Source organism: Pleurodeles waltl, chromosome 10, assembly GCF_031143425.1.
Source record: "Pleurodeles waltl isolate 20211129_DDA chromosome 10, aPleWal1.hap1.20221129, whole genome shotgun sequence".
Classification (NCBI taxonomy): Eukaryota; Metazoa; Chordata; class Amphibia; order Caudata; family Salamandridae; genus Pleurodeles; species Pleurodeles waltl.
Window position 1 is genome coordinate 310,811,056 of NC_090449.1, and position 23,819 is coordinate 310,834,874.

Here is a 23,819-nt window from a genome sequence, read left to right on the forward strand (position 1 = left end):
TCCTAACCCAAATTATTCTGGTACATGTGTGTTTAAAGTTAAACTTGTAGGCCTACTGCCCTATATTCCAATCCTAAATTGTTGACACCGGAGATCGTGTGGGTGTGCCATTATTATGTCTGCCTGTGCCAATTTAAAATCGTTACTGTGGGCACATGATATCTGGTACCCCACAGGACAGTGTTCTAATGGCCTCCATCAGCAATGCTCCTCTGCATTTGCGCAGTACTATCTGGACACTCAATTGGGTCTCATTTTGTAAGAGTACTCATTGCACCATAATCACAAACTTCTGAACATACTCAACCTCTGGAAACCCCTTTAAGTAGCCACGCAACAACCTTATTAAAAGTTTGGCAGAGCGGGACAACCACCAAAAAGTAACAGATGTCCCATCTACCGTATTTAGAGTTGCATTGAGATCAATGTACTCTTAATATGGGATTTCTGAGGCTTGTCCTGCATCCACCAAACTCTAAATAAGGCCCAAAAACTTTTATCATATGAGCCTGCTTACGATATTAAAACAATTTTGAACTATGGTGGGACCTGTGCTCTAGTTTGGATTGTACGTTTAAGGCTTCGCTGTTTTTTTGACCGTTTTAGTACAAACGTACCAAGATGTCAAACTAGCACGCCATGCCATCAAAAAAACATGGTAGAGGGAAGAAATAATACAGCCAACTTGACAGACTATTATATTCTATTTGGAATCTGTGCCACATTGACTGCTGACGAAAACGAACACTGATTGTTCACCAGTTTCAAGTGGAAAAATACCGGTGGTCCGGTGACACCAGTGGTAAACACTACCCACTGAAGGCTGCTCATTAACCTCTGAGCCACAGCTCAACTAACAGTCCTCAGAGACAATGAGAAGTGTGCTAAATTATGAGAGAAGCCAAAATGCAGAACTGGATGAAACGGAATGACGCCCCATGGCTATGTAAAAAATTCAGAAAGAGAACATTAGGAAGAATTCAATATTTTTCATTATCAAGAGTGGGCATGCATGCACATGCTCTCAGAAAGTGAAGGTGGTTTAAGTGCTAAGAAATCACATAAAAAAATACAAATGAAATAATCAAAATAGAGGGATGATGTGCTCCAACAGCTTGACCAATACCTTTGGCCCTTTAGAAAGGACAGCCAAAATGTTTCACCTAAACCAATTTCTACATGAAAAATGACTACTAATGAAGAGATGGCGGAATTATGCTCCATTTCAGTGAATTCGAATCACTTATTTCTATTCTTAAATTGACCTAAACACCACATATCCAAAGATCTCACTCTACCTCTTCAGAGTAAGACATGTCTTCCCATTTCAATTCAATAACTGATCGGAAATCAAACACATCAATTCAAACTTTAACTCCATGAAAAGAGCCAGCACATCCATCACTTCTCATTCCAACTACTTCCATACTGAGAGGAGGCACACAGAACGTCCCAATCCAATTCAACTTCTCTTCTGGGAGACATCACATCCCTTTATACACGAACTCTCCCTCCACGTTTATTAACTTATTCTTCTATGTAGAATTTTAATTCTTACAAGAAAGTTGACCAAAGTTAAGTTCATAAAATTGAAAAGGTTGTGGACGTTGCACAACTTCAACTATGCTTGTGGGTGATGCTTCCCCCAAACAAAAGCAAGAGGCTTTCCCACTGGAACTAGGTTTATTGGTTTCTCCCTCCTTTAAAAACAACTATGCCGTTTTTTTCAAGAATTCCTGACGTAGATATTAGTAAATTGGCAAACTTTACACATCTCTAATTAACACCTCCTCCCTGCATTCCCAAATTCACTGCTGATCATGGTTTCCTAACATAGTCGATTATCCTAAAATGGTAAAGTGTGGGACCTGACCCTTCCCCCACTTGAACGTTGACAGGGAAGAAGTGAAGTAAATGTACGTAAAGTTCATGTTTAGGTAAACTCATGGGAAGAGATGTGTGCAATTAAAGTGAATATCATGCATCACATTACCCCCAATACAAGTAACACTGGACTGGGAAGTGCTGCCTCAGCAGAACTTTACTACATGCTCAACAAGGTCACAATGCGCCATTTCAAGCTCAACAAATGCTTCATATCAGTATAGCAAATAACAGCATGGGAGATGACTAGCTTATCTAATCCTAATTCAACTCATTCTTTCCTACACCTAAAAATGTTTTTATAATATTCACCCATCCACCTGGTTGTAGTGTAGTCCTTTCAATTGCTAAGTTTTAACTTCATTACATTCAAAATATGTAACACCATATTAAAGCATTCTATCATGTGCCAGGCATCTGAATCCTTTCACTATTGTTGCCCACTACTTGTTGCTCTCTTTTTTAACATTCACACCAGGAATACTCTTGTTCTTTTTTTCTGCTTCATAATGTTTACCATAAAAGTTAGGATGCTCTTACGCTCAGTCATATGTAATCGTTTTTACCTGTGAGTGCTCTCCTTGGGCAAGACGAAAGATAACTCAGCTCCGACATTGCTCTCCAGAATGGCATTGGGAACATACTGACATATCAGGCGGGAAACCTCACCAACATCACAGTGTCGTGCTTTCACCATTACCATATGATATCCAGCACCTGAAAGAGAACATGAAGAATCACCAATATTTTGCTTAGTTTCAAAACTGATGCACAATAATTACTTAGCAATGGGCCCTAATTTCTATCCCAAGGGACCTTTCAGATTGCAACTTTCATCCTTCTATCCCAACTTTCAATTATTTCTCATGCCCTTTGTTCACCTTAAGCCATGCCTAGCTCTAGTAACCTGGCTCATCCTGTAACTTCCTGTCCAACCTCTGCTGTCTTTCCTTTCACCACCTTCCTTCTGTTAACAGCGAGCATCTCACTTTGTTAATTTCCACACCTACCATACATTTTCACCCACCACCTCCCATTCCTTTCCCACTTTTGCATCAGATCAATACAATATCTTGCATTTCCATGTCTCTTAACTTTTCGCTTCCAACTGTCTGCATTCCTTATATTCACTTGTGTCGTTTTTTCATACTTCGATTTTCCCATTTCCTTCAACAGCTAAAGTTGTCTCCACTTCCACATTATTTTCACACCTTGATCAGCTCTTTCCAGCTCATTTATCTACACAACTGTTTCACTTTCTGTACATTTTTACACCATTACCCAATTTCCTTCACATTACTCAAAAATTCTGCATTTCAGTTACCCATAGTTTATTGGCTTGAGATTACATTTGCAGACTCCAGCCAAAGCAACAAGAAATAAGGATTCCACTGGTGTGGCCGATTGCTTGTGGCTACATATAAATTGTGAACTAAATAAATATTTCCATGTCTAAGGCAACATCCAGGTCCTCACACTTTCCTATAAAAGATTAATGACAAGCGCGAATAAGCTGTAATGCCACTGTGAATGGTGCTTCAGAAAATTTCCCATTCGATAAATATGTCTTTTGTTTACCATATTTATGTTTCAGGAAGAGAGAAGAACCACAGCACTGCAGCTCGCCTTGTGCCATGATGGCAATGCGGTCTCCCAGCAAATCTGCTTCGTCCATGAAGTGAGTGGTCAGCAGTATAGTGCGGTCACACTTCTGCTGTTGAAGCAGATCCCATGTAGCCCTTCGGGAGGCTGGATCCATTCCTGATGTTGGTTCATCTAACATTACCACCTAAAACAGACAATGGTTAGAGAGTGAGAAGAACCCTGGAACAGTTACCCAATCAACAGAGCCCCTGTTCCATGGCAGAGATAGAGAATTAATTAAACTATCATCTATATCATCTACAGGCCCCTCTGTATACAACAGTTGGTATGCAACAGGACCATTCACTACCTCACTAGAGACCACTACAGATATCCTGGAGGTTTTTGGACTCACCTTTGAATCTCCAATAAGAGCAATACCGATTGACAGTTTGCGTTTCATTCCACCAGACAGAGCCTTGGACAGAGATCGACGCTTGTCCTCCAGGTTCAATATGCAAAGGATTCGCTCAATCTCTTCTGGACACTTCAACGGGTCAAAACCTTTTAGCTGACAACAAGGAAAAGTGAACATTTCAAACAGACTCCTCACACAGAGAGGTGCTAAAACTGCTAAGATTATTTTAGGGTCATCATAACTTATAAAGAGAGTCTTCTAATTTTGCTTTCTTCTTTATACTACTTCTGACATTGTTCTTGGCAGTGAGAGAGTTTAAAGAATACGCTTACCCCAGTTTGCTTGCTAGCACAGGTCTTGTAGCTGAATATCACACTTTTGAAAATAATGAGGATTGCTTTTTGGCGCATAACATAAAATGAATGAGTCAGTCAAAATTAAGTATTTTAGCAGATTAACAGCTCTTGTTTAAAAGTTGTTGGTAAATGCAGCAATAGTGACCTGAAGCAGCAGTGCAGTTTGTACAAGAAATTATCGCTGTACTTAGATATTCAGGAGTAAAGTTGTGGAATATGGAACAGTAACAATATTACCCGCAGCATATTTCTTTTATTTCACTTTTTTTTTTACCTGCAGCCTTTAAATGTTTGGAAAGCATAGACAATCATCCTTGTAATGTATGTTGGTATGATCACTAATCTGTAACCAGATTACCAGAAATCTTTACTGCTCCGGCACAGATTAAATTAATCCAAACCAATTAGCAAGCATGTCAGACTTCTCTCAAAATTCTCTTCCAGTAACGGTACATTACATCTTTCTCAATAGCCCTATTTCAAAAGAATATTTTCTATTTGCTCATACAGTGATGATGCATATATGAACAATGATGAAAATCAAATGCTTGCGTACAAAACATTATTTGTACACTGGTTCTACAGAATAGTTATTATTCTCAGTAATCAAATTACAAACCCTTCCTCTTTAGCGTTTTTCCAAACACTGGATTAAGTCTCACACGTGCTCCAGAAATGAACTCAGGGGAGAGTTAGAGCAAGGCCCTGGGGAATGGCTTTTTTGATACAGGTTAGCATTGACTCTTGAATTGGTCTTGCAGTGGCAAGTGAGCAGCATACCATTACTAACAAAATCAACTATGGAGCAAAGTAAAGGCAGAGAATATATTTGTTTTCCATTTGTTAGGTTTCATGTGTTGTTGTGCATTACGTAACACAATGCAAAGCTGTAAATTAGTTAACAAAAGTATTTATGGAAGTCTCCTGAAGGCAGGATATGCTGTTACGAATGGCAAGGGTAATGCTCCTTTGAAGAATCAGAATTACAATTTACCTTTTCATTTCAATCTTCAGTTACAGGAGGAATGCATGGGTCTTCAAAGAAAAGGAGCTAGGCTTGTAAAGAAAATCTGTCTTCCAAAGGGCCATGTATTATTGCAACTCTTTCATCAAAGTCACCCCCACCATGGTGACCTCCATGCTTTGTTCACTGTTGTAACCAAGACCCTAATAATCCTGACATTTTGCGCTTTCAAGCCCAAAGTGATGGTTCAATGTTAGGTGGAAGCTTACATTCCTGAGGTGCAGCACTCAGAGGATGTCGACTGAGCAGTAGAAGTCCTTTGTCATCAGCCCAAGTAAAAAAGGCTTCAGGACCTGATGAGGTCCCCATTTATCTTTATAAAGACACTGAAGATTTACTGGCATCTTTATTAGTTAATGTATTGAGGGAAACCTGATCAAATGAACCCAGATGTTATTGCCTCATCTCCCTGACAGCCGAAGTGCTGGGCAGAGTCTTGTTAGATTACCTGGAGGCATGGGCAACTGAAAAGTGTATTTTGGGCTTAGGGACTGTAGATCAATATACATCACAAACGTGGGAAATGGAGAGACTATGGCCCTCATTATGACATTGGCGGTAATGACCGCCTATAGCTGCTGCGACGGCCACTAAAGCACAGTCACCGCCAGCTACCTACCGTCTGCCATAGTATGACCGTAGCTGGAATTCTGGCAGAATTCCAGCTACGGTCATGGCGGTAAGGTGGCGCAGACCGTATCATGATCCATGATACGGCCTGGCGGTGTTCTGCTGGCGGACGCTGCAGCTGGCAGCAGTGCTGCATCCCGTCTCCTGCCGGAGGACCCCCTGCTGGCAGGTAAGTCGGGTGCTATGACGGCAGGGGGGAGGATAGGGAGGTGATGTGTGTGTGGGTGTGTGTATGTATGTGATTGTGTGTGTGCATGCAGGTGTGTGGCATGTGGAATGCTTGTGTGCATGAATGGGTGTGAGTGTGTGTGTATGTTGTGTGGTGTGAATGCGTGTGAGCTGGAATGTAAGTCAGTGTGTGTTGATGTGTGTGAATGAATGTATGCATGCATGGGTGAATGTAGGTATGAGTATGTATACGTGTGTATGTTGATGCATGAATATGCATGTATGTCGGGGGTTGGGAGGGGAAAGGGGGGGAGGGGAGACCTCTATTAGTGTCAGGGAAGGAATTCCCTGGCACTGATAGTGCCTACCGCCATGGTTTTCGTGGGGGTAAGATTGCCACGAAATATATAGCGGTAGGCGGGGTCATAATCTCGCAGGTGGGACAGTGACAGCCGCCCTGGCGGACGGAGTGGTACATTGGCGGTTTGGCTTGAGCCCAACTGCCAATGTCATATTTTGGGGATAGGTACCACCAGCCTGTTGACAGTACCTTTCTCCAAAATATCACCGTCCGCCAGGGTCGTAATGAGGGCCTATATTTCAAGCGTCCCGGCACAGAGTCTCCCCAAGCTGACAATTCAATATACATAGTGTGCTGTTCTGCTGTATGGCCAAAGAATAATTTAAACTTTGGTCAGCAATCATTCCACAGGTCTTGGGAATCATATATGGGATGCAATAGCCCTCACTCAACTAAGTGGCATGCTTCATCATCCGGCATGCTTCATTATCGGGCTTGCACCTCACTAAGAGGGTCCTGCAGTAACCAGCGGGCTCCCGAAAAAATTGGGGCTCTTTGCCTGAGATCCTTTTCATCCATCCTGGCCCGGTGTTTGCCAGAGCTCAGGTTAATGTCTTGGTGATGGGATGGTTTTAACAGGTAGATTAGGGTACTGAAGTAGATAAAAATCGACTGCAGGTACCCCATCCACACTTTTTATTCATGGGAGTAACTTTGGCAAGGATAAAAATTAAAATGAACCAAGACAGGAAAAAGTGAGCCTTTTGTTTTGTTTAGGAGTGTTGACATGTTTCATCAGGACTATAGAAAGACCCTAATCTACTAGGCGCATTGCTATAATTTCAGGAAGAAAAATATATTTCATAGAAATGCAGAGACCTTTGTGGCACTTTTGGGGATGAAACGTAACTCTACTAAACACAACCAAGGGCTTATTATTTCCTGTTTTGCTTAAGCTTTGTTTTTAATCTTGATACGGTTACTTTCTGTTTGGTCAAAGACAGAAAGAAGTCTTAACCGACTTGCAATTTTAGATCGTCTGCGACAAGGAGAAAACATATGTAACATCCTCTGACTGACATTTATGAAGGAGCAATTTATCTTATTCGGGCGGCGTGACCTTTAAGAATCCCGAACATATTAATTCCTCTATTAAACTGACTGTCAAATTAGGATTTCTCACTATGTTAAGGAGGAACAGAGAAGCATTGGAACACATTAAGAGGAGGGTGGCCGCTTATCAACTTTTATTTACCGCAAACCATATGCAGCCTTATTTATATTTTATACCTAATCATCGTCATAGGTACTATTTATAGATAGGTTTCAGTTTAACACAGCTCATTTGTTGGTTTCCTATCTCAAAGATGTGTACAGAGAATCGTATCTTGCACAATGTCCTTGTTACTCAGTCAACGCAAACAATGTTGCACTTCTCTTTCTGCAAGTTTTATACTGTTTCAAAGAAACTTTTTTGAATCCCTTTATTGCTATCTCTTAGTAAAAGAAAATGTAGGTCCCCCTACTAAATTTAAAATTGCTCCAGCCAGAGTCTGTTTGCAAATGGTTTATAAATTTATCTCACCTGCAGTAAGACTGAGAAATATTTGGGCAAGTTATATATAATTTGAGTTGTATGAGATTATTACATTAATCATATAATATGAGATCAAACATTTTGTTATTTAACAAAATAATATTAATTTTTATGTTAGTATTATACTATGCACGTGGCACTATGGGCAAGATGTATCATCCCGGCCCTTTGCGATTCGGTAATAGCGATTTTTAAGAAATCGCTATTACCGACTCGCAAAGTGCCATGTATCACATTTGCGATTCGGTAATAGCGATTTCTTAAAAATCGCAAATGCTATTACCGAATCGCAAATTGCGATACCGGCCCCATTCGCAGCTATGGGCCCCTTGACCCATAGCTGCGAATTTTTTGCATTTCCAAAATTGCGATTTCTGAACCAGAAATTTTAATTTTGGAAATGCAAAAGGCCAGGGTGCTGGGGGCCGAAGGCCCCCTCTGCTGCACCCCAAAATCATTTTTAGCAACATGTAAGGTACACACATGCCAAAAGGGCATGTGTGCTTTACATGCTCAATTTAAAAATGCAGTTTAACTGCATTTTTTTATTTTGCACCAGGTTACCACCTGGTTGCAGATCATGGTATTTTCAATATGCAAAATGGCATTCTGCGAAAAATCGCAATTTGCGATTTTTTGCAGCATTGCCTTGCGACCTGAATTTTGCGATTCGCAAATTGTGATTCGCAAAATCCAGGTCGCAACGCTAGAAATCGCAATTTTAGCGATTTCTACTTTGTGGTCTGCGAATGCCTTTCATGCATTGCAGACCACTATTTTGCACTCGCAAACGGACGAATTTACCGATTCTTACCGTTTGCGAGTGCAAAATATTTTCAATACATCTGGCCCTATATGTTTCATTTTTAATGGCCACAAAAACTGTAATTTGATGCTAATTTAATGTGCAGAGATAAAATGCACAATTGTTTTATACAAACCAAATAAAGATTTTTTTGATGACGATGATTGTGTTATATCTATTCCATCAAATCTGAAATTCACTTGCGATATATTCTACCTGATCTGTCTCATTTTGTTACTATCTGCAGCCACAGTGCAAGACAATATTTTTTACTTGTCAAATATAATTAAATCTAGAATGTGCTTCACCACACCCTAACTTTAAGAGCAACCTTAAGGATCATGTTTAATCCTCATCAGCAGCTGGTCTGGTAACATTTTTGGGAATAGGACAATCAATGCTGGTTGCAACAGTATATTCTGATGACCCCATTTGAGAATACATGTAAAGGAGATATATTCAATATATTCTGATAATATCAAAGTGTTAATCAAGTAAGGTCATTACCCCAGAGTAAAACTTCAGATGCTCTTCGACAGTCATGTTATCAAACAGAACATCATGTTGAGGACAAAGTCCAAGGCTTCTGCGGATCAGAACCATGTCACGTGAGATATCATACCCGTTGATGTAAGCTTGTCCACTTGTTGGGGGGTACAGACCTAACATGAGACAAAAAGAAAAGCATTTCACTGACTAGCTTAGTTTGATTGCAATGAGGGAAGTGAGATAAGTAGCAACTAGACTTAATCCTTCATCCAACAGTCTACATTAATCGTATCTCTCACTGTGTCCTATATCATACAGCCATAGGTAGTCCTGTTTGCAAGTGAGAGGGTACTTGTGAAAAATATCCTGTCACTCTGGGCAGCCCGTCCTTAGCATGCATGCATGCATGTCAGTGGACTCTAAGACATAGGGGCACAAACATGTTGCAAGAGAAACGCTGATTACATGATGAGTCCCATGATCCATCAACACTGACTAATGTGCATGGCCCCTGACAATCACTGCATCTTTCCTGAGCCTTGTCACACCTCAAATTCATTCAATAATATTGTGTATGTTTTTTAACTGGAGTAGCAGGCGGGGTGGACCACAAGCCTTGATCAGGATGGGTGTGACAGTGTAGGTGTGCACTGGCATCACTTACTTGTCAACTTCCCTGCTACTTTCCTGCAAGTCCACCAAACTGTTCTGCACATGCCCACTAGCCTGGTACCTGCTCCACCAGTCTGCCTGAGACACTTAATTGCTACACCAGTGAATACAGACTACTCCATTGAGCACTATCCACACCACAGGGGTTGCAACAGATGAGACCAAATGGAACTGAGGTGACGTACGGCATGCCCAGGTGGTAGGATAGTGACTTACTGCTTTGACAATTTATGCTTGACTTTCTCATAACCTTTCCACTGCAATGTACACTCAATCAACTATCTGTTATACAATATATCAGTGTTTTAATCAAAAATCTTGTGTTATTGAACCACTATGTAGTGAAGTTTGCATTCTGTACAATGTTACGTGTAGAGGGTTCAGTGATTCTACCTAATTAGATAGAAATATGTGATATTCTTCTTTGGAAATGAGCATAAGAGGTCGCAAGCAGAATCCATTCCGCCTCCTGCACAGTAGCTCAATTGTTTTCGACAGCAATTACTATGTGAAAAAATTGGGTTGGCGATAGTAACATGTCAAAGTTTAAAAGTGATAGTCCTGGTGCAGATGCAGCTAACCATAGAGCATAATTTCTGATTGTGAGGTGAAGTATTCAATTGTGGTGGGCAAAATGGTACCATGGGGACTACCGATGCTGGCAGACTTGGGGTAGAAGCAGTGGAATAAGGCAATACGTGAGAGGGCGGACAACACTGGCAGAGTAGGGAGGTATCTAATTGTTGACAGCAAATATTCAACTATGTGGTAGGAGATACTGGTAAGGGTGTATAGGGTCAAGTAACGTGTTCTGATGCAGGACTGGTTCTTCCGTTAGGGCAGAGGTGTGCCGCCCCCAGCCAGCAGCAGAAGCTGCACACCTTTCAGAACGAAAGGATAATAAACTATGTTTATTATCCTTTCGTTCTGAAAGGGGCAGGCCGTGGGGGTGAATAGCAGTGAGGGGGGAGTGCACAGCACTCCCCCTCACTGTACTTGTATGTTTAGCCTGCCGTCATGGGCCGGCCAAACACACATGCGTAGTGTGCTCTCTCCAGCCCGGCACTATGTTTCCGGACTGGTGAGAGCATGCACAGGCTCCCCGTCTTCCTGGAAGCACCCTGGCCGGGAACTCCCAGCCAACCCTGACGCTGCTCTGAGCTGAGTCAGGATTGGCCACAGGGCAGGCTGGGAGCCTGTGCCTGCAGCGACAATGGAAAAGGAAGCGGTGCAGGTTGGCGGATCAGGTACTTTAAAAAAAATTAATTAACTCACTCACGTCGCACCCGCCCCACCCCTTGTTAGCGCGGAGAGCCGCAACTGTTCTGATGTATACTTTAAACCATAGATTTCTCACCTCTAAAATAGATATCAAAGCGATAACGTCTGTGGTGTGGCCTCAGACCAAAAAGTCCTGAAGGATTAAACAGGCAAAAATGCATGGAACCTGAATGTCAAGGACGTAGTGCTTTGTGAACATTTACACTGATGCCCACATCGCAGCCTGGCCAATGTCAATGACAGGCACTCCTTGAGACAACACAGTGGTAGGAGTCTCAGCCCTGATAGAAAGGGCTCTCAGATCTTCCGGGAGCTGCTTTTTGGGCAGTGTGTGGCAGGTCCTAAAGCAGAGGACTGCCCATCTCAGCAGGATCCTCTTCTACACAGCCTTCCCTTTCTTTACTCCTTTAAATCCCACAAAAATTTATCATCCACTCGATAGTCCTTGCTATGATCAATATAAAAGCTTGTAGCCCTTATGGTATGCAGTCAATGAAGTCTCTTCTCCTATTCAATGGTGCTCACTGCAAGGCCTTGCTGGCCAAAGACAAAACAAACAAAAGGTCATCTGATAGCTTTGTAAAGGGTCAGTCTTCCAAATACCATACCAGGCCACTCTTTTGCCCCAGCATCTGACATTCAACACTTTGGGTAGCAAATCGAATGCAGTCAATTGCCGCTGCTCAATCTCCACACATGTAGGTTTTGATTGTGCAGATTTGTGTGTAGGACCATGTCCTTCTGCTGAGGCACAATGTCCTTGCAAAGTGGCAACCTGATCAGAGGATGCTCATGTCTAGAATGGCTGGGTCCAACACTCTCCTGGCCCAAACCGGAGCCACTAGAATAACTTTGGACTCAGTCATTCCTGATCTTTATACCTTTGGGAAACAAAGGCAGCCCCGGGAATGTGTACAGGAGTCCAGTGTTTCATAGCAGCTGGAATGCATTTCCTAATGAGTGTTCCTCCAACATGCAAAAACCTCTGACAATGCGTGTTGTTGACGGTGGAGAAAATCCATGGTTCTCCCCCAACTTGGAGGATACCCTGAGCCACCTCAAGATGTAGACACCACTCATGATCCCCAAAACACCACCTGTGATCCCCCAGACACCACCTGCTCAGTTAGTCCGCTCTGTCATTCAGGGACCCTGATGGATGGCACACAATCAGAAAAATGCCATGAAGTTCTAGCTACCGCCAAAGACACAAAGTTTCCTGATACAGGACATTACTCCACCCTGCATGATGCAGTACCACATGGCAGTGGTTTTGTCCATAAGAACCTGCATCAGCCTCCCCCTGATGGGCGCAAGAAAAGAGTTCAGAGCCCGACAGACAGCCTGCAATTCCAGCAGACTGATGTGAAGCAGGACCTCCGTTAGAGGTTCACCTCCCCAGATGACCTCCTAGTTCCAGCAGAGACCTACCATCATCTCCTCCAGCTGAATCAATTGCATTCAAGCTGCCATCACTATATGTCCCAAGCTTTCTCCCCCAAGGCCTGGGTGACATCAGTCAGACTGCCATACTGCTGGGCCATTGGCACTTTAAATTCCATTACATATCAATCATGTGCCACCTAGTATAGTGATGAGAAGAATGCAGGCGTCTAAGAGGCCAAAACGTCTCAGAGCTGCTCACACCAAAACATCCAGGATGGAGCTTGAAGTACAATGATCATAGCCCAAATATCCTAGATTTATTGCAGCAGAGGGAAAGATCTGAACTCCACTCTGTCCAGGATTGCTATAATGAATGGAACCTTCTGCGAAGAGTCAGGTGGGACTTCAACTTGTTGTTAGTATACCCCAGTGATGTTAGGTGGGTCTCGTCACCCAGTGGTGGTCCATGACTGACGAGCCTTCCTTCAACAGCCAATCATCACGGTACAGGAATACAGGTATCTATGATCTCAGAAGATTGGCGGGAACCACCACCATCTTTTTGTGAACACCAAAGGGTGTGGGTGAGGCAGAAAAGGAGCACAGCCAATTGTGCTTCTAACTAACCCTGAACCACATATAATATTAGTGGCACTGCAGGAGGGGTATATGAACATATGCACCCTACAGATTCAAATACATCATCTAGTTGTCAGGGTCCACAACTGAGGATCTGGGCCAATGTGAGCATTTTGAATTTGTCCTTCCTCAGGTAAGCTTTAGAGGCCGAAAGTCCAGAAATGATCTAAGGCCCCTGTCTTTCTTCAGGATGAGGAAACGGCAAAAAAAAAAAAACTCCCGCTCAATGGCACCTTTGAAGAACAGCCGCAACGCTATAACAGAACAGACAGGTGCTCATCGGAAATATGCTCTGGAGATGTGAGAAATAGTGGTAGAGGCAGAAAGAAAAGATACTGCATATCCATTTTGACGATCTGTATGACTCATCTATCTAACATGATGGATGACTAATCTGGGTGGAAATGTTGAAAACTGGCCCCACACTGGCTCGGCGTGTGCCATTAAGGGCAAACTAAACTGGTTAGCGGCTGATGTAGCACGGAAAGAGTAATTGGAGGGCAGATGGCCCTGTTGACATACAAGCTGCCTGACAGACCCACATTCACGGCCTCCAAAGGGTGCTGCTGTCTTGGCCTATATGCCAATCTAGAAGGACACTCCTAAAGAAACCTACACTAGACTGTGACACTAGGCCTACTACCAACACATTACAGACCTATCATTCAGCTACAAGATCAATTAAAAAAGCAGTCCATGTTCAACTACAAGATCACATCAGTGCTAACCATCCACTTCATGACTACCAGTCTGGCTTCAGATCACAATGAACCATGGAGGCTGCCACCTTATACATCGTGGACAATGCTCTCTTGATCACAAAAGAAAATTACCTCTGCCTCAATTTAGTGCTGCACCTTAATTGCGTTTAACACAGTCACCCACCCCCCCTGCGTTTCCACACGTGGGGAATGGGATTCACCAGCAATATCTTTCATTAGTTCTACTACCTTTGCAACCAACACCAGTTTGTTTACATGGGGACCTACAAGTCACAAAGGATCCTTATCACATGCGGAGATCCTCATGGTTCGATACCGTCTCCTGTCATCTTCAACTTTTAGGTAAAATCACTTGGTGCTCTACTCACAGATAACAGCATCAAAATTCACCAATATGCCTGTGATTCACACCCTTGTATGAAAGTCTCCTCTGCATCTGACATTCAGTGTCTCTGCTTGCACATCATTCAGACCTAGATGTCCAGGGCCTACCTTGAGTTCAACCCAACCAAGACAGAATTCCAATCATTTGCTATGAACAAACAAGATACAGTATAAACATGGGTCAATGACATGAACCTTTACGTTTCGAACACCAACACTCCCCGAATGTCAAATCATCTGGATTTACCCTGAACACTAACTCACCCCTTAAGGAACCTATTACCAAAACTCACGAAGACTGCTGGTTCCAGCTCTATCTTCTAAAGAAAGTTAAACTATTTCTTCAAGAAAGCAACTTCAGAACTCTGTTCCAGTCATTGTACTTTCAAATCTGGATGGTGATAATGCACTTCTCTATGATCTCCCTGAATCCATACTGGCATCTTTATGGGCATCCTGCACACCAGAGCACATCTCAACAAGGACCTGAAGAAATATAATCACATCACCCCCACTCTGGTACTTCATTGAATCCCTTTGTCAGCCCACACCATCTTCAAAATTAGCTGCATCAATTAAAAAGCCATCATAACCAACACCCCAACTTATCTTGCAGGCAAGCTCACCCTGCCTGATGGTTCTTGGCACATCTGCAACCAGGACACCAACATATTGCAGATTAAAAAGTGTTAAAATGAAAACAAAACAACAGGCCTTTTCAGTCTATGCATCAAGGCTCTGGAACAACAACCTTGTATCCAACCCAAAACTGCTCCAATTTACGCAAGATGAAAATACCCATCTCTAAAGTACACTACATCACAATGTATTAACCTTCCATAACGTGCCACTTCTATTACTTGCCAACTTTAAGTTTGCCTTTAATCATGTATAGCATCCTCCTGCCTTTTAGCTGGGTTTGTGGGATAGATGAAACTAAGGTACTTACCTGTAACTGTACTTTTCCATTATTGGTATCTTCTTTTATGGATTCACATGCTTGAATCATTCCCCGTCATCAAAGTAGGAGTTCCATAGTACCATAAAAAGCAGTAGAGAAAAAACGTACACAGACGTCAATGTTAAAGACATACACTTTAACAGCTTATTAACATCACTGAAGAAGAACCAAAGTCCAGCTTATCAGGTGACAGCACCCTTTCGAACCCTCACCACACAGGCTCCAGTCCCTCAGATTTTTTAGCACAAGTGAGATATATTCTGAACAGAAATAAGGGGAGCCTCAATGGGGACGAGGGTGGTTTACATGTGAATTTATGAAACATGCCAATACTGGAGAACTACAGTTACAGGTAAGTAACTTATAATCTTCTCCAGTATTGGATCTTTCATAGATTCCCAGTATTGGATCTTTCATAGATTCACATGCTTGAATCAGACTAGTTAGCATTTGCAAATATGAACATTAAAATGTTATAGCGGATGGTCGGAAACAATTAGTTAGAAATGGTTCAACGTATTGAAACGGATGGCGTAACAATGCCTGCCCCAAAGCCGCATCATTCTAGTCAAAGGATTACAGCCTGTAATGCTGTGTAAAGATGTGCCTGCTGGACCATAATGCTGCCCGGCAAATCTGCTGGATAGGCACACTGGCGGGGAGAGCCGTAGTGGTGGGCACAGCTCTGGCAGAATGAGTCTTAACCTTGCGTGACAAAGGCTTTCCTGCTTGTCTGTGACAGAATTAGATAATTGAGATGATCCATCTGGCTGTGATTTATTTTGACACTGAGAATCCTTTCCTTAGTGCTCCATAAGCCACACAGAGATGACTTGTCTTGCAAAATTATTTAGCTTTATGCAAGTAGAATTTAATACACCTCTTTTTGTCTAGAGTATTTATTGTCCTTTCCGCAGTAGTCTGTGGATTGAGAAAGAATGCCCTCAATACGATTAGTTCGTTCAGGTAGAAGTCCGATGGGACTTTTGGTATGAACTTTGGATAGGTTCATAGGATGAAAATGTTTTGGGTAAATTGCAAGAAAGGTTCTGTGATTGTGAACACTTGGATGTCACTAACAAGTCTCACCAACATTAATGCTGACAATATTGCTGTCTTCCATGTGTGGTACTCCAAATCCGTTTTATGGATTTGCTGAAACAGAGCCTTCATTAACTGGCTTAGTACAATATGAAGATGCCAAGCAGGTGGGGTTCCCATACAAGAGGAAACACCTTGAAAAGTCCTTTGAGGGATTGTTTGATTACACTAGCTGACCACAAAAAGGGTAGCTTACTTGACTTACGGAATTGAGTAATTGGTGCTAAATGCACTTTGATAGATGAGTGAGCTAGTCCAATTTTTTTCTAGTTGAAGAAGATACGGTAAGATCCGTTATGGTGCTGAAGAAATGCGATTAATGCATTTGTCCTTATACCATAGTCAGAAATGCTCCCTCTTGAACCTATATGTCTTATTAGTAATATCATTCCTGGCTTTGGAGAGGATCTCTGTGGAGTCCTCGGGATGTCTAACTGATCAAATTCATGGAACTGAAGAGCCGGGCAGACAAGTACAGCAACGTCAGGTTAGGATGGAGTACTTGGCCATTGTTCATCGTAGGTGAAGTTGGTATGGGTATTAGTTGTATGTGATACTGTTCCCAAAGAAGGAGGAGCTCTGTGAACCTGAACTGTGTGGCCACCAGGGAGCAATGAGGATCATTTGACAGGGTTCTCTCCTTAGCTTCTTGAGGAGCCTGGGAATGAATGTGATTGGGGAAAAGTGTATGCAAAGATTTTTGACCATCCGATCGAAAACGCATTCCCCCACGACCCTTCTTGGTGATGCCAGCTTGCGTCAAATTGGCATTTCCAAATTACCTTGGTTGCAAACAGATCCAGGTTCTGCTTGCCCCAGGGTTAGAAAATGTTGTCTAAAGTAGAGTTCCCACTCGTAGCAGCTGGAGGCCACCCCACTCAGTGTGTCTGCTAAGACACGGGTGGTTGCTTCAGGTACGTGCTCTGCCTTCAGTGATATTTGGTTGTACACAGCCAATTGCCAACTTTGCTGTCTTTGCTGTGACAGAGCTGATGACCTTCTTCCCTGCTTGCTTATGTAATGCATGCTGGTGGTATTGTCCATGTGGATGAGCAATGATGAGTCTGATATCCTGGGGAGGAAAGATATTAAAGGCCAGTGCAATAGCCTTTAGCTTTAGCAAGTTGATGTGCAATTTCATTTCTACACTGTTCCATCTCCTGCTGACTGTGAGGTCTTGAAGATGAGTGTCCCAACCCTCTAAGGATGCATCTGTTGTTATTACAAAGTCTGAGACTTGGGAGAGGAATGTGAGACCCTTGGCGATGTTGCTACTCTAAGCCCATCATTTCATGGATGCTACCATGGTCGGAGTGATCCAAATGATGACGTCGAAGGACCCTTTTACTTGCTCCCACTGCTTGTTAAACTCCTCCTGCAAAGGGCGCATATGAGGCTGGCAATTGGGGATCAGAGGCATGCAAGAGAACAGCACTCCCAGAAGTGACTTGTACAGTCGAAAAGAAATGGACTTAGTCGCTGAGCCAGTTGTATCCTGCTCTGACGTTCTTGTGATGCAAATGCCTTTTCTGCATGGAATCCAGAACTGCTCCCAGGAAAGTTAGTGTTGTCATTGGAGTGAGAGAAGATTTTTTTTTTCTTGTTCTCTGTGAGACCCAGTTTTTTGAAGAGCGAGAGGCAGATGGAAGCATTTGCTATGGCCTGCTGAGACATGGACGCATTTATTAGCCAGTCGTCCACATAATGGGAATACCTGGACTTCTTTCTGTCTAAAATGAGCGGCCGCTGGAGCCAAACACTTGGTGAAAATATGGGGAGACAATTTTAGTCCGAAGGGGAGGACTTTGAATTGGTAGTGGGTGCTGGCCACTTTGAACCTTAGGTATTTTTGATGTTTTGGGTGAACAGGAACATGGAAGTATGAGTCCTGTACGTCCAAGGATGTCATACGGTCCCGCAGACTGAGGAGATGTAAAATATCTTGTAGGGTGACCAAACAAAAGAACTGGTTTCTCAGGTATTTGTTGAGCTTCCGAATATCTAGGATATGACGCCAGTCTCCCGATTTTTTCCTTACCAATAAAAAAGAGGAGTAGAAACCGATTACCCTCCGAGTCTTCAGGACCTTTTCTATTGCACCTTTTGCCAGCATGGTTAAATTCTCCAGCAGAAATTGTTTGAGGTGAGGAGACGTGCTCCTTTTGGGGGGAACATTTGGAGGATTGGTAATACATTTGAAGGTGTTTCCTTGAGCTAGAGAGTCCAGGACACATCTGTCATAGATATTTTGGACCATTAGGAAAAATAGGATTTGGGGCCTCCAAATTGCCTGTCGAAGTTGAAGTTTAGTGGAAGTAACTGGCACCATGAAAATGTCACTGTTTCCTGGTGCAGTCTCTGCCTCTTGAAGATGTTTTTTCTCTTACTTGCTACTTGTACGCCGTTGGAGATGGCTGCCGATACTGCTGTGTGTACTGTGGGCGACATTGACCTTGAAAGGAGTACAGCTGTCTCTAAGGTTGATATCCTCCTCAAAATGAGAAGGATCCTCTGGTTCTTGCTCTACGAAAGGGCAGTCTGCGCATCTATAAAGTGCCTAGGGACTTGGCCGTGTGCATATCTGCCATGATGGTTTGGAGTGCACTGTCAACATGCTTACTGAAGAGGTTTTCGCCATGATATGGCATATCCAGGATATTGTTCTGGATTTCAAGTCTGGAGGTTGTTGCCTTCAGCCAACCTTACCAGTGAAGTACTGCTGCTCCCACTAATTGCCTAAATCCTTTGGAGGAGACACCAATAGCACAATCAATTTCTGCCAATGCTCTCTCTCCTTCCTGGAGAATTTTCTTAACCTCAAGTTTCACATCCACTAGCAGTAGGTTTGGGTACAGAGCCATGTCAGACCACAGTTGCCTGTTGTAACACTTTAGTATTGCCTGGGAATCGGCTGCTCTGACCATAGTGGCTGCCATGGTGGACAACGCTTGCAGATGTTGTCTAGTCAGTTTCCCTCTCTTTCAGGTAGTGTAGTGCTAGGGTTTGACGGATTATGCGTCTTCGAGCTGCTCGCGTTATGATAGAATTCAGCTTGGAATGACCGACTAAACAAGCCAGGGAATCATCTGGTGCCTTGTCTTTCTTGTACACTTAGGGCAACACTGCCGCCACTGTTGCTGGATTTCTCATTGCCTTTATTCCATCTTTCCAAATGAAATCTACTATGGGGATGGCTCTTATAGATTTTTTTGTTGGCTCCTTGAAGTCATATAGGAAGCAATCTGATTGCTTGGTGGTTAGGGGAAGCTGAAATCTTTTTGCTGCTCTCTCCATGATGTTGTGGAAATCAACAATGTCGTCTGGTGGTAAGTTTACTGGTGGAGGCATAGGTGGGGATGGTGTCGGAATTAAGCAGCCATTCCACTCATTATTTCCCCCTCTTCTCTATCTTCATCCCAGGAAGTTGTGTTGTCCTCTCGAGGCTCCGCTAAAGTACTTGCCACTGTGGATAGAGGAGTTACTGGAAATGGCAAGTTACGAGGCCGACCAACGGGCGTCCAAATTTGCAGAGATGGGATAGGTGGAGGTGGAGGAGGTGGTGGTGGTGGTGAGAAAATGCCAGATCAGGAAACTTCTTGTAGTAGTCCTGAAGCATATGTTGGAGATTGTTGACCAACTAATGGCATCTGGACAAAACGCCCCTGTTCTTGTGGGTAATATGTTAAGTATACATCATGGTAATGTTCTTGTTCACATGAATAAAATTGGTCCCTATAGTATTGGTCATCATTTTCATCCTCCTGACGTTTTACATGAAGTTTAGATGGGCTATGCGCTACACCAAAAGGTCCCTCACGCTCTGACTTATTGTCATTCAATAAATGTGAAGGGGGAAAAGACAGAACCTTACTAGGTGAGGTATGTGCTGGTAGCATTATCTCTGCAGAAGAATTTGCTTTAATAGAGATGATAGATGCAGGGATCAGGGGTGTCAGTGGCACTTCCGCCAACGATGCTGTCGGCAACTTCGTGGATAAAGTCTGTGATGTCGACGGTCTCATGGTCGATGTCGACGATGGTGCTGGTGTTGACCGTCTCATCGTCAGCGATTTTGCTGCTGTAGACTGTCTTGTGGAAGGGGCTCTCATCAACGGTGTCATGGTCGTTGACGATGTCTTGGCGATTTTCATAAGGACCTTCTTCGTCGTTGTTGCCACGGTCAAGAGAAGCTTCAACATGATAGTTGTTGAAGCCCCAGGCGATGGCGATATCAACATGGGGGACATCGTAGAAGAAAATGTGGATGTAGAAGTGGTGGCAGTGACCTCCGACGCAGTCATCGACTAGGACGTCATCAACGGTGTTGTTCATGAGAAACAAATAAGTGCCTCAGATGTATTTTGTGGCAATTTGGTTGTTGACGTAAGGGACTGAGATGACCTTTTGGTTGTGTGCTCCTTTAGAAAAGGAGTTGGAGGTCCTGAATACACTTTTTCTGTCGGAATTTCTCCTTTTAAGAGGTATGTGAACACTAATCTTTTTTTTTTTTTTTTTTTTAATTGTCCAGAAGGCCCATGATGGGATTTTTTGGGTGCCTTCTTTCGTGATCCTAGGTGCACACTATCAGGAGCTCTATTTCTTCTGCAGGATTTGTGCATCCTGGAGGGGTCATCACTATTTTCCTCAGACATAGGGTTTTCTTTAGCTTTTAGTCTCGGCAGCCAAATCTATAATATCCCCTTTCTGTCCTCAGGAGTCTTCTGTGAAAACGTATGACATACCTTACAGCCCTGAGGTTTATGTTCCCGGTGAAGACAATACACTCTTTGTGAGGATCATCAGAGTGTAATCTCTTTTTGCGACATGTCCCATATGGTCTGAAAAGTCCCTTTTTGATTGTTTGTGTCATTGTAGAACAAATATAGGCCCTCATTTCAACCTTGGCGGGCGGCAACCGCCGCCCGCCAAGTTGAAACTGCTCGGCGGCCACACTCCTGTGGGGCCTATTTAGAGATCCCAGCTGGATCTCAGCCGCAACACGGGGGCCGGCTCCAAATGGAGCCGGCGGTGTTGTGGCTGTGCGACGGGTGCAGTTGCACCCGTCGCGCTTTTTACTGTCTGCTATGCAGACAGTGAAAAGCTGCATGGGGCCGTGGCAGGGGGCCCGCGACTCCCCTTTCCGCCAGCCTTTTCATGGCGGTTCAAACCGCCATGAAAAGGCTGGAGGGAGGGGGACTCGTAATCCCCTGGGCAGCGCTGCAAGCAGCGCTGCCCTGCGGGATCGTAATTCCCAAGGAAGCACCGCCAACCTGTTGGCAGTGCTTCCGACAAAACAGCCCTGGAGGTCAAAGACCGCCAAAGTTGTAATGACCCCCATAATCTGGAACAGTAGAAATAAATTCTGACCTGAAGAGAAATCTTCTCAAAATGTGAATAAACTGTGGAAAAACTGAGCTCAGGGAGACTCCCATCTCACGATAGCAGTAGAAAATCTGAGGGAGTGGAACCTCTGTGGTGAGGATTCTAAAGGGTGCTGTCGCCTAACTGGCTGAACTTGGGCCCTTTTTAAATGATTTTTAATAAGCTGTTTAAGTCTTTAGCACTAACTTCTGTGTACGTTTTTTCTCTACTGCTTTCTGTGGTACTGTGGGACTCCCACTTTGACGACAGGGAATGATTCAGGCCTGTGAATCTATGAAAGATCCAATACTGGAGAACTACAAAATACATACTTACATATGTATGCCAGCCCTTGGAATAGCTGCTGAACTTTCTGAACTGATGTGGGTACTGCCCACCAGGGTTCAACTTTCCCAGGGAGATCACTGTAACTTGACTGTACTTTGAGCACTCCAACAGAGTTTACTTTCTGACCCAAAAGGTGGGACCCATCAAAAGGCAAATCCATTGGGGTAGGCCTCTGCAGTGCTGCAATATCCTGTGGAAAACAACCACATGTGGTGATGAAGTATGTCACTACCACCGACTGAACCTCCCCAAGCAATCTGCTTTATCCAGACATGCGTGGATGACATATTTGGCTGCATCCTGTCCATGATAAACCAAATTAAAGAGGACATTAGGTATTCCAGCACTGCCAGTAAAATGTCGCTGGATAGGTCAAAGAGTGGATGTACGCAGTGACCCAGCAAGGAAACCACATTAACAGATAGCAATACTAGATAATATAAGCTTGCCCAATGCTTCAATCCTTTTGGATTTCCTGTCTGGAGAAGTAGTTAGAAATGAGTTAGAATTCACCATACTGGTGGATGAGGGTCTCCGGAGTTGGGTGCTTGGTGAGAAAATCCGGGTGACCAGTTGCTGGTCTGTGACATCTGGCCACCTGCCTATGAATAGGGGAAGAACAAGGCTTTGACCAAGTAGCCATCAGAGTATCAGAGAGGGTATCATTAACAGGAAGCAAGGGCTCAGCACAACTGGTCCAGGCTGTAAGATATCTATTTTGGTCTCAACGGAGAGTAGCTGTAATTCTAATGGCACAGATGCTCTCTGTAGGAAGTTGGCTCTGTATGCACTATTTCAAAGTAAGAAATAGCATGCACAGAGTCCAGGGGTCCCCTTAGAGGTAAGATAGTGGTAAAAAGAGAATTCTAATGGTCTATTTTGTGGAAGTGTGGTCGAGCAGTAGGCTTATCAGAGGGTAGTGTTAAGCATTTGTTGTACACACACAGGCAATAAATGAGGAACACACACTCAAAGACAATTCCAGGCCAATAGGTTTTTATATAGAAAAATATATTTTCTTAGTTTATTTTAAGAACCACAGGTTCAAGATTTACAAGTAATACTTCAAATGAAAGGTATTTCACTCCAGTATCATAGGAACTTTGAATCAACACAATATCATGTACAGTTTTAGCAAAAATGCCAAATAGCTATTTTAAAACTAGACAGTGCAATTTTCAACAGTTCCTGGGGGAGGTAAGTCTTTGTTAGTTTTGCAGGTAAGTAAACCACCTACAGGGTTCAAAGTTGGGTCCAAGGTAGCCCACCGTTGGGGGTTCAAGGAAACCCCAAAGTTACCACACCAGCAGCTCAGGGCCGGTCAGGTGCAGAGGTCAAAGTGGTGCCCAAAACACATAGGCTTCAAAGGAGAAGGGGGTGCCCCGGTTCCAGTCTGCCAGCAGGTAAGTACCCGCAACTTCGGAGGGCAGACCAGGGGGGTTTTTGTAGGGCACTGGGGGGGGACACAAGTCAGCCCAAAAAGTACACCCTCAGCGGCACGGGGGCGGCCGGGTGCAGTGTGCAAACAGGCGTCAGGTTTGCAATTGGTTTCAATGGGAGACCCAGGGGTCTCTTCAGCAATGCAGGCAGGCAAGGGGGGGGTGTCCTCGGGGTAGCCACCACCTGGGCAAGGGAGAGGGCCACGTGGGGGTCGCTTCTGCACTGGAGGTCGGATCCTTCAGGTCCTGGGGGCTGCGGGTGCAGTATC

The 23,819-nt window shown here is 43.6% G+C and overlaps 1 protein-coding gene across 3 annotated transcripts in view; it reads right to left on the minus strand.

Annotated features, from left to right (window-relative positions):
- The window catches only part of ABCA3 (ATP binding cassette subfamily A member 3), a 453,847-nt gene that overhangs the window by 111,982 nt on the left and 318,046 nt on the right, over window positions 1-23,819 (minus strand). For all 3 annotated transcript variants that reach the window (XM_069210492.1, XM_069210493.1, XM_069210494.1), the window contains exons 13-16: window positions 9,275-9,429; window positions 3,884-4,039; window positions 3,463-3,673; window positions 2,451-2,601 (exon numbers count right to left, since the gene is read on the minus strand). In XM_069210492.1, the coding sequence (XP_069066593.1) occupies window positions 2,451-2,601; window positions 3,463-3,673; window positions 3,884-4,039; window positions 9,275-9,429 (673 nt within the window). The remainder of the gene's footprint in view (window positions 1-2,450; window positions 2,602-3,462; window positions 3,674-3,883; window positions 4,040-9,274; window positions 9,430-23,819) is intronic.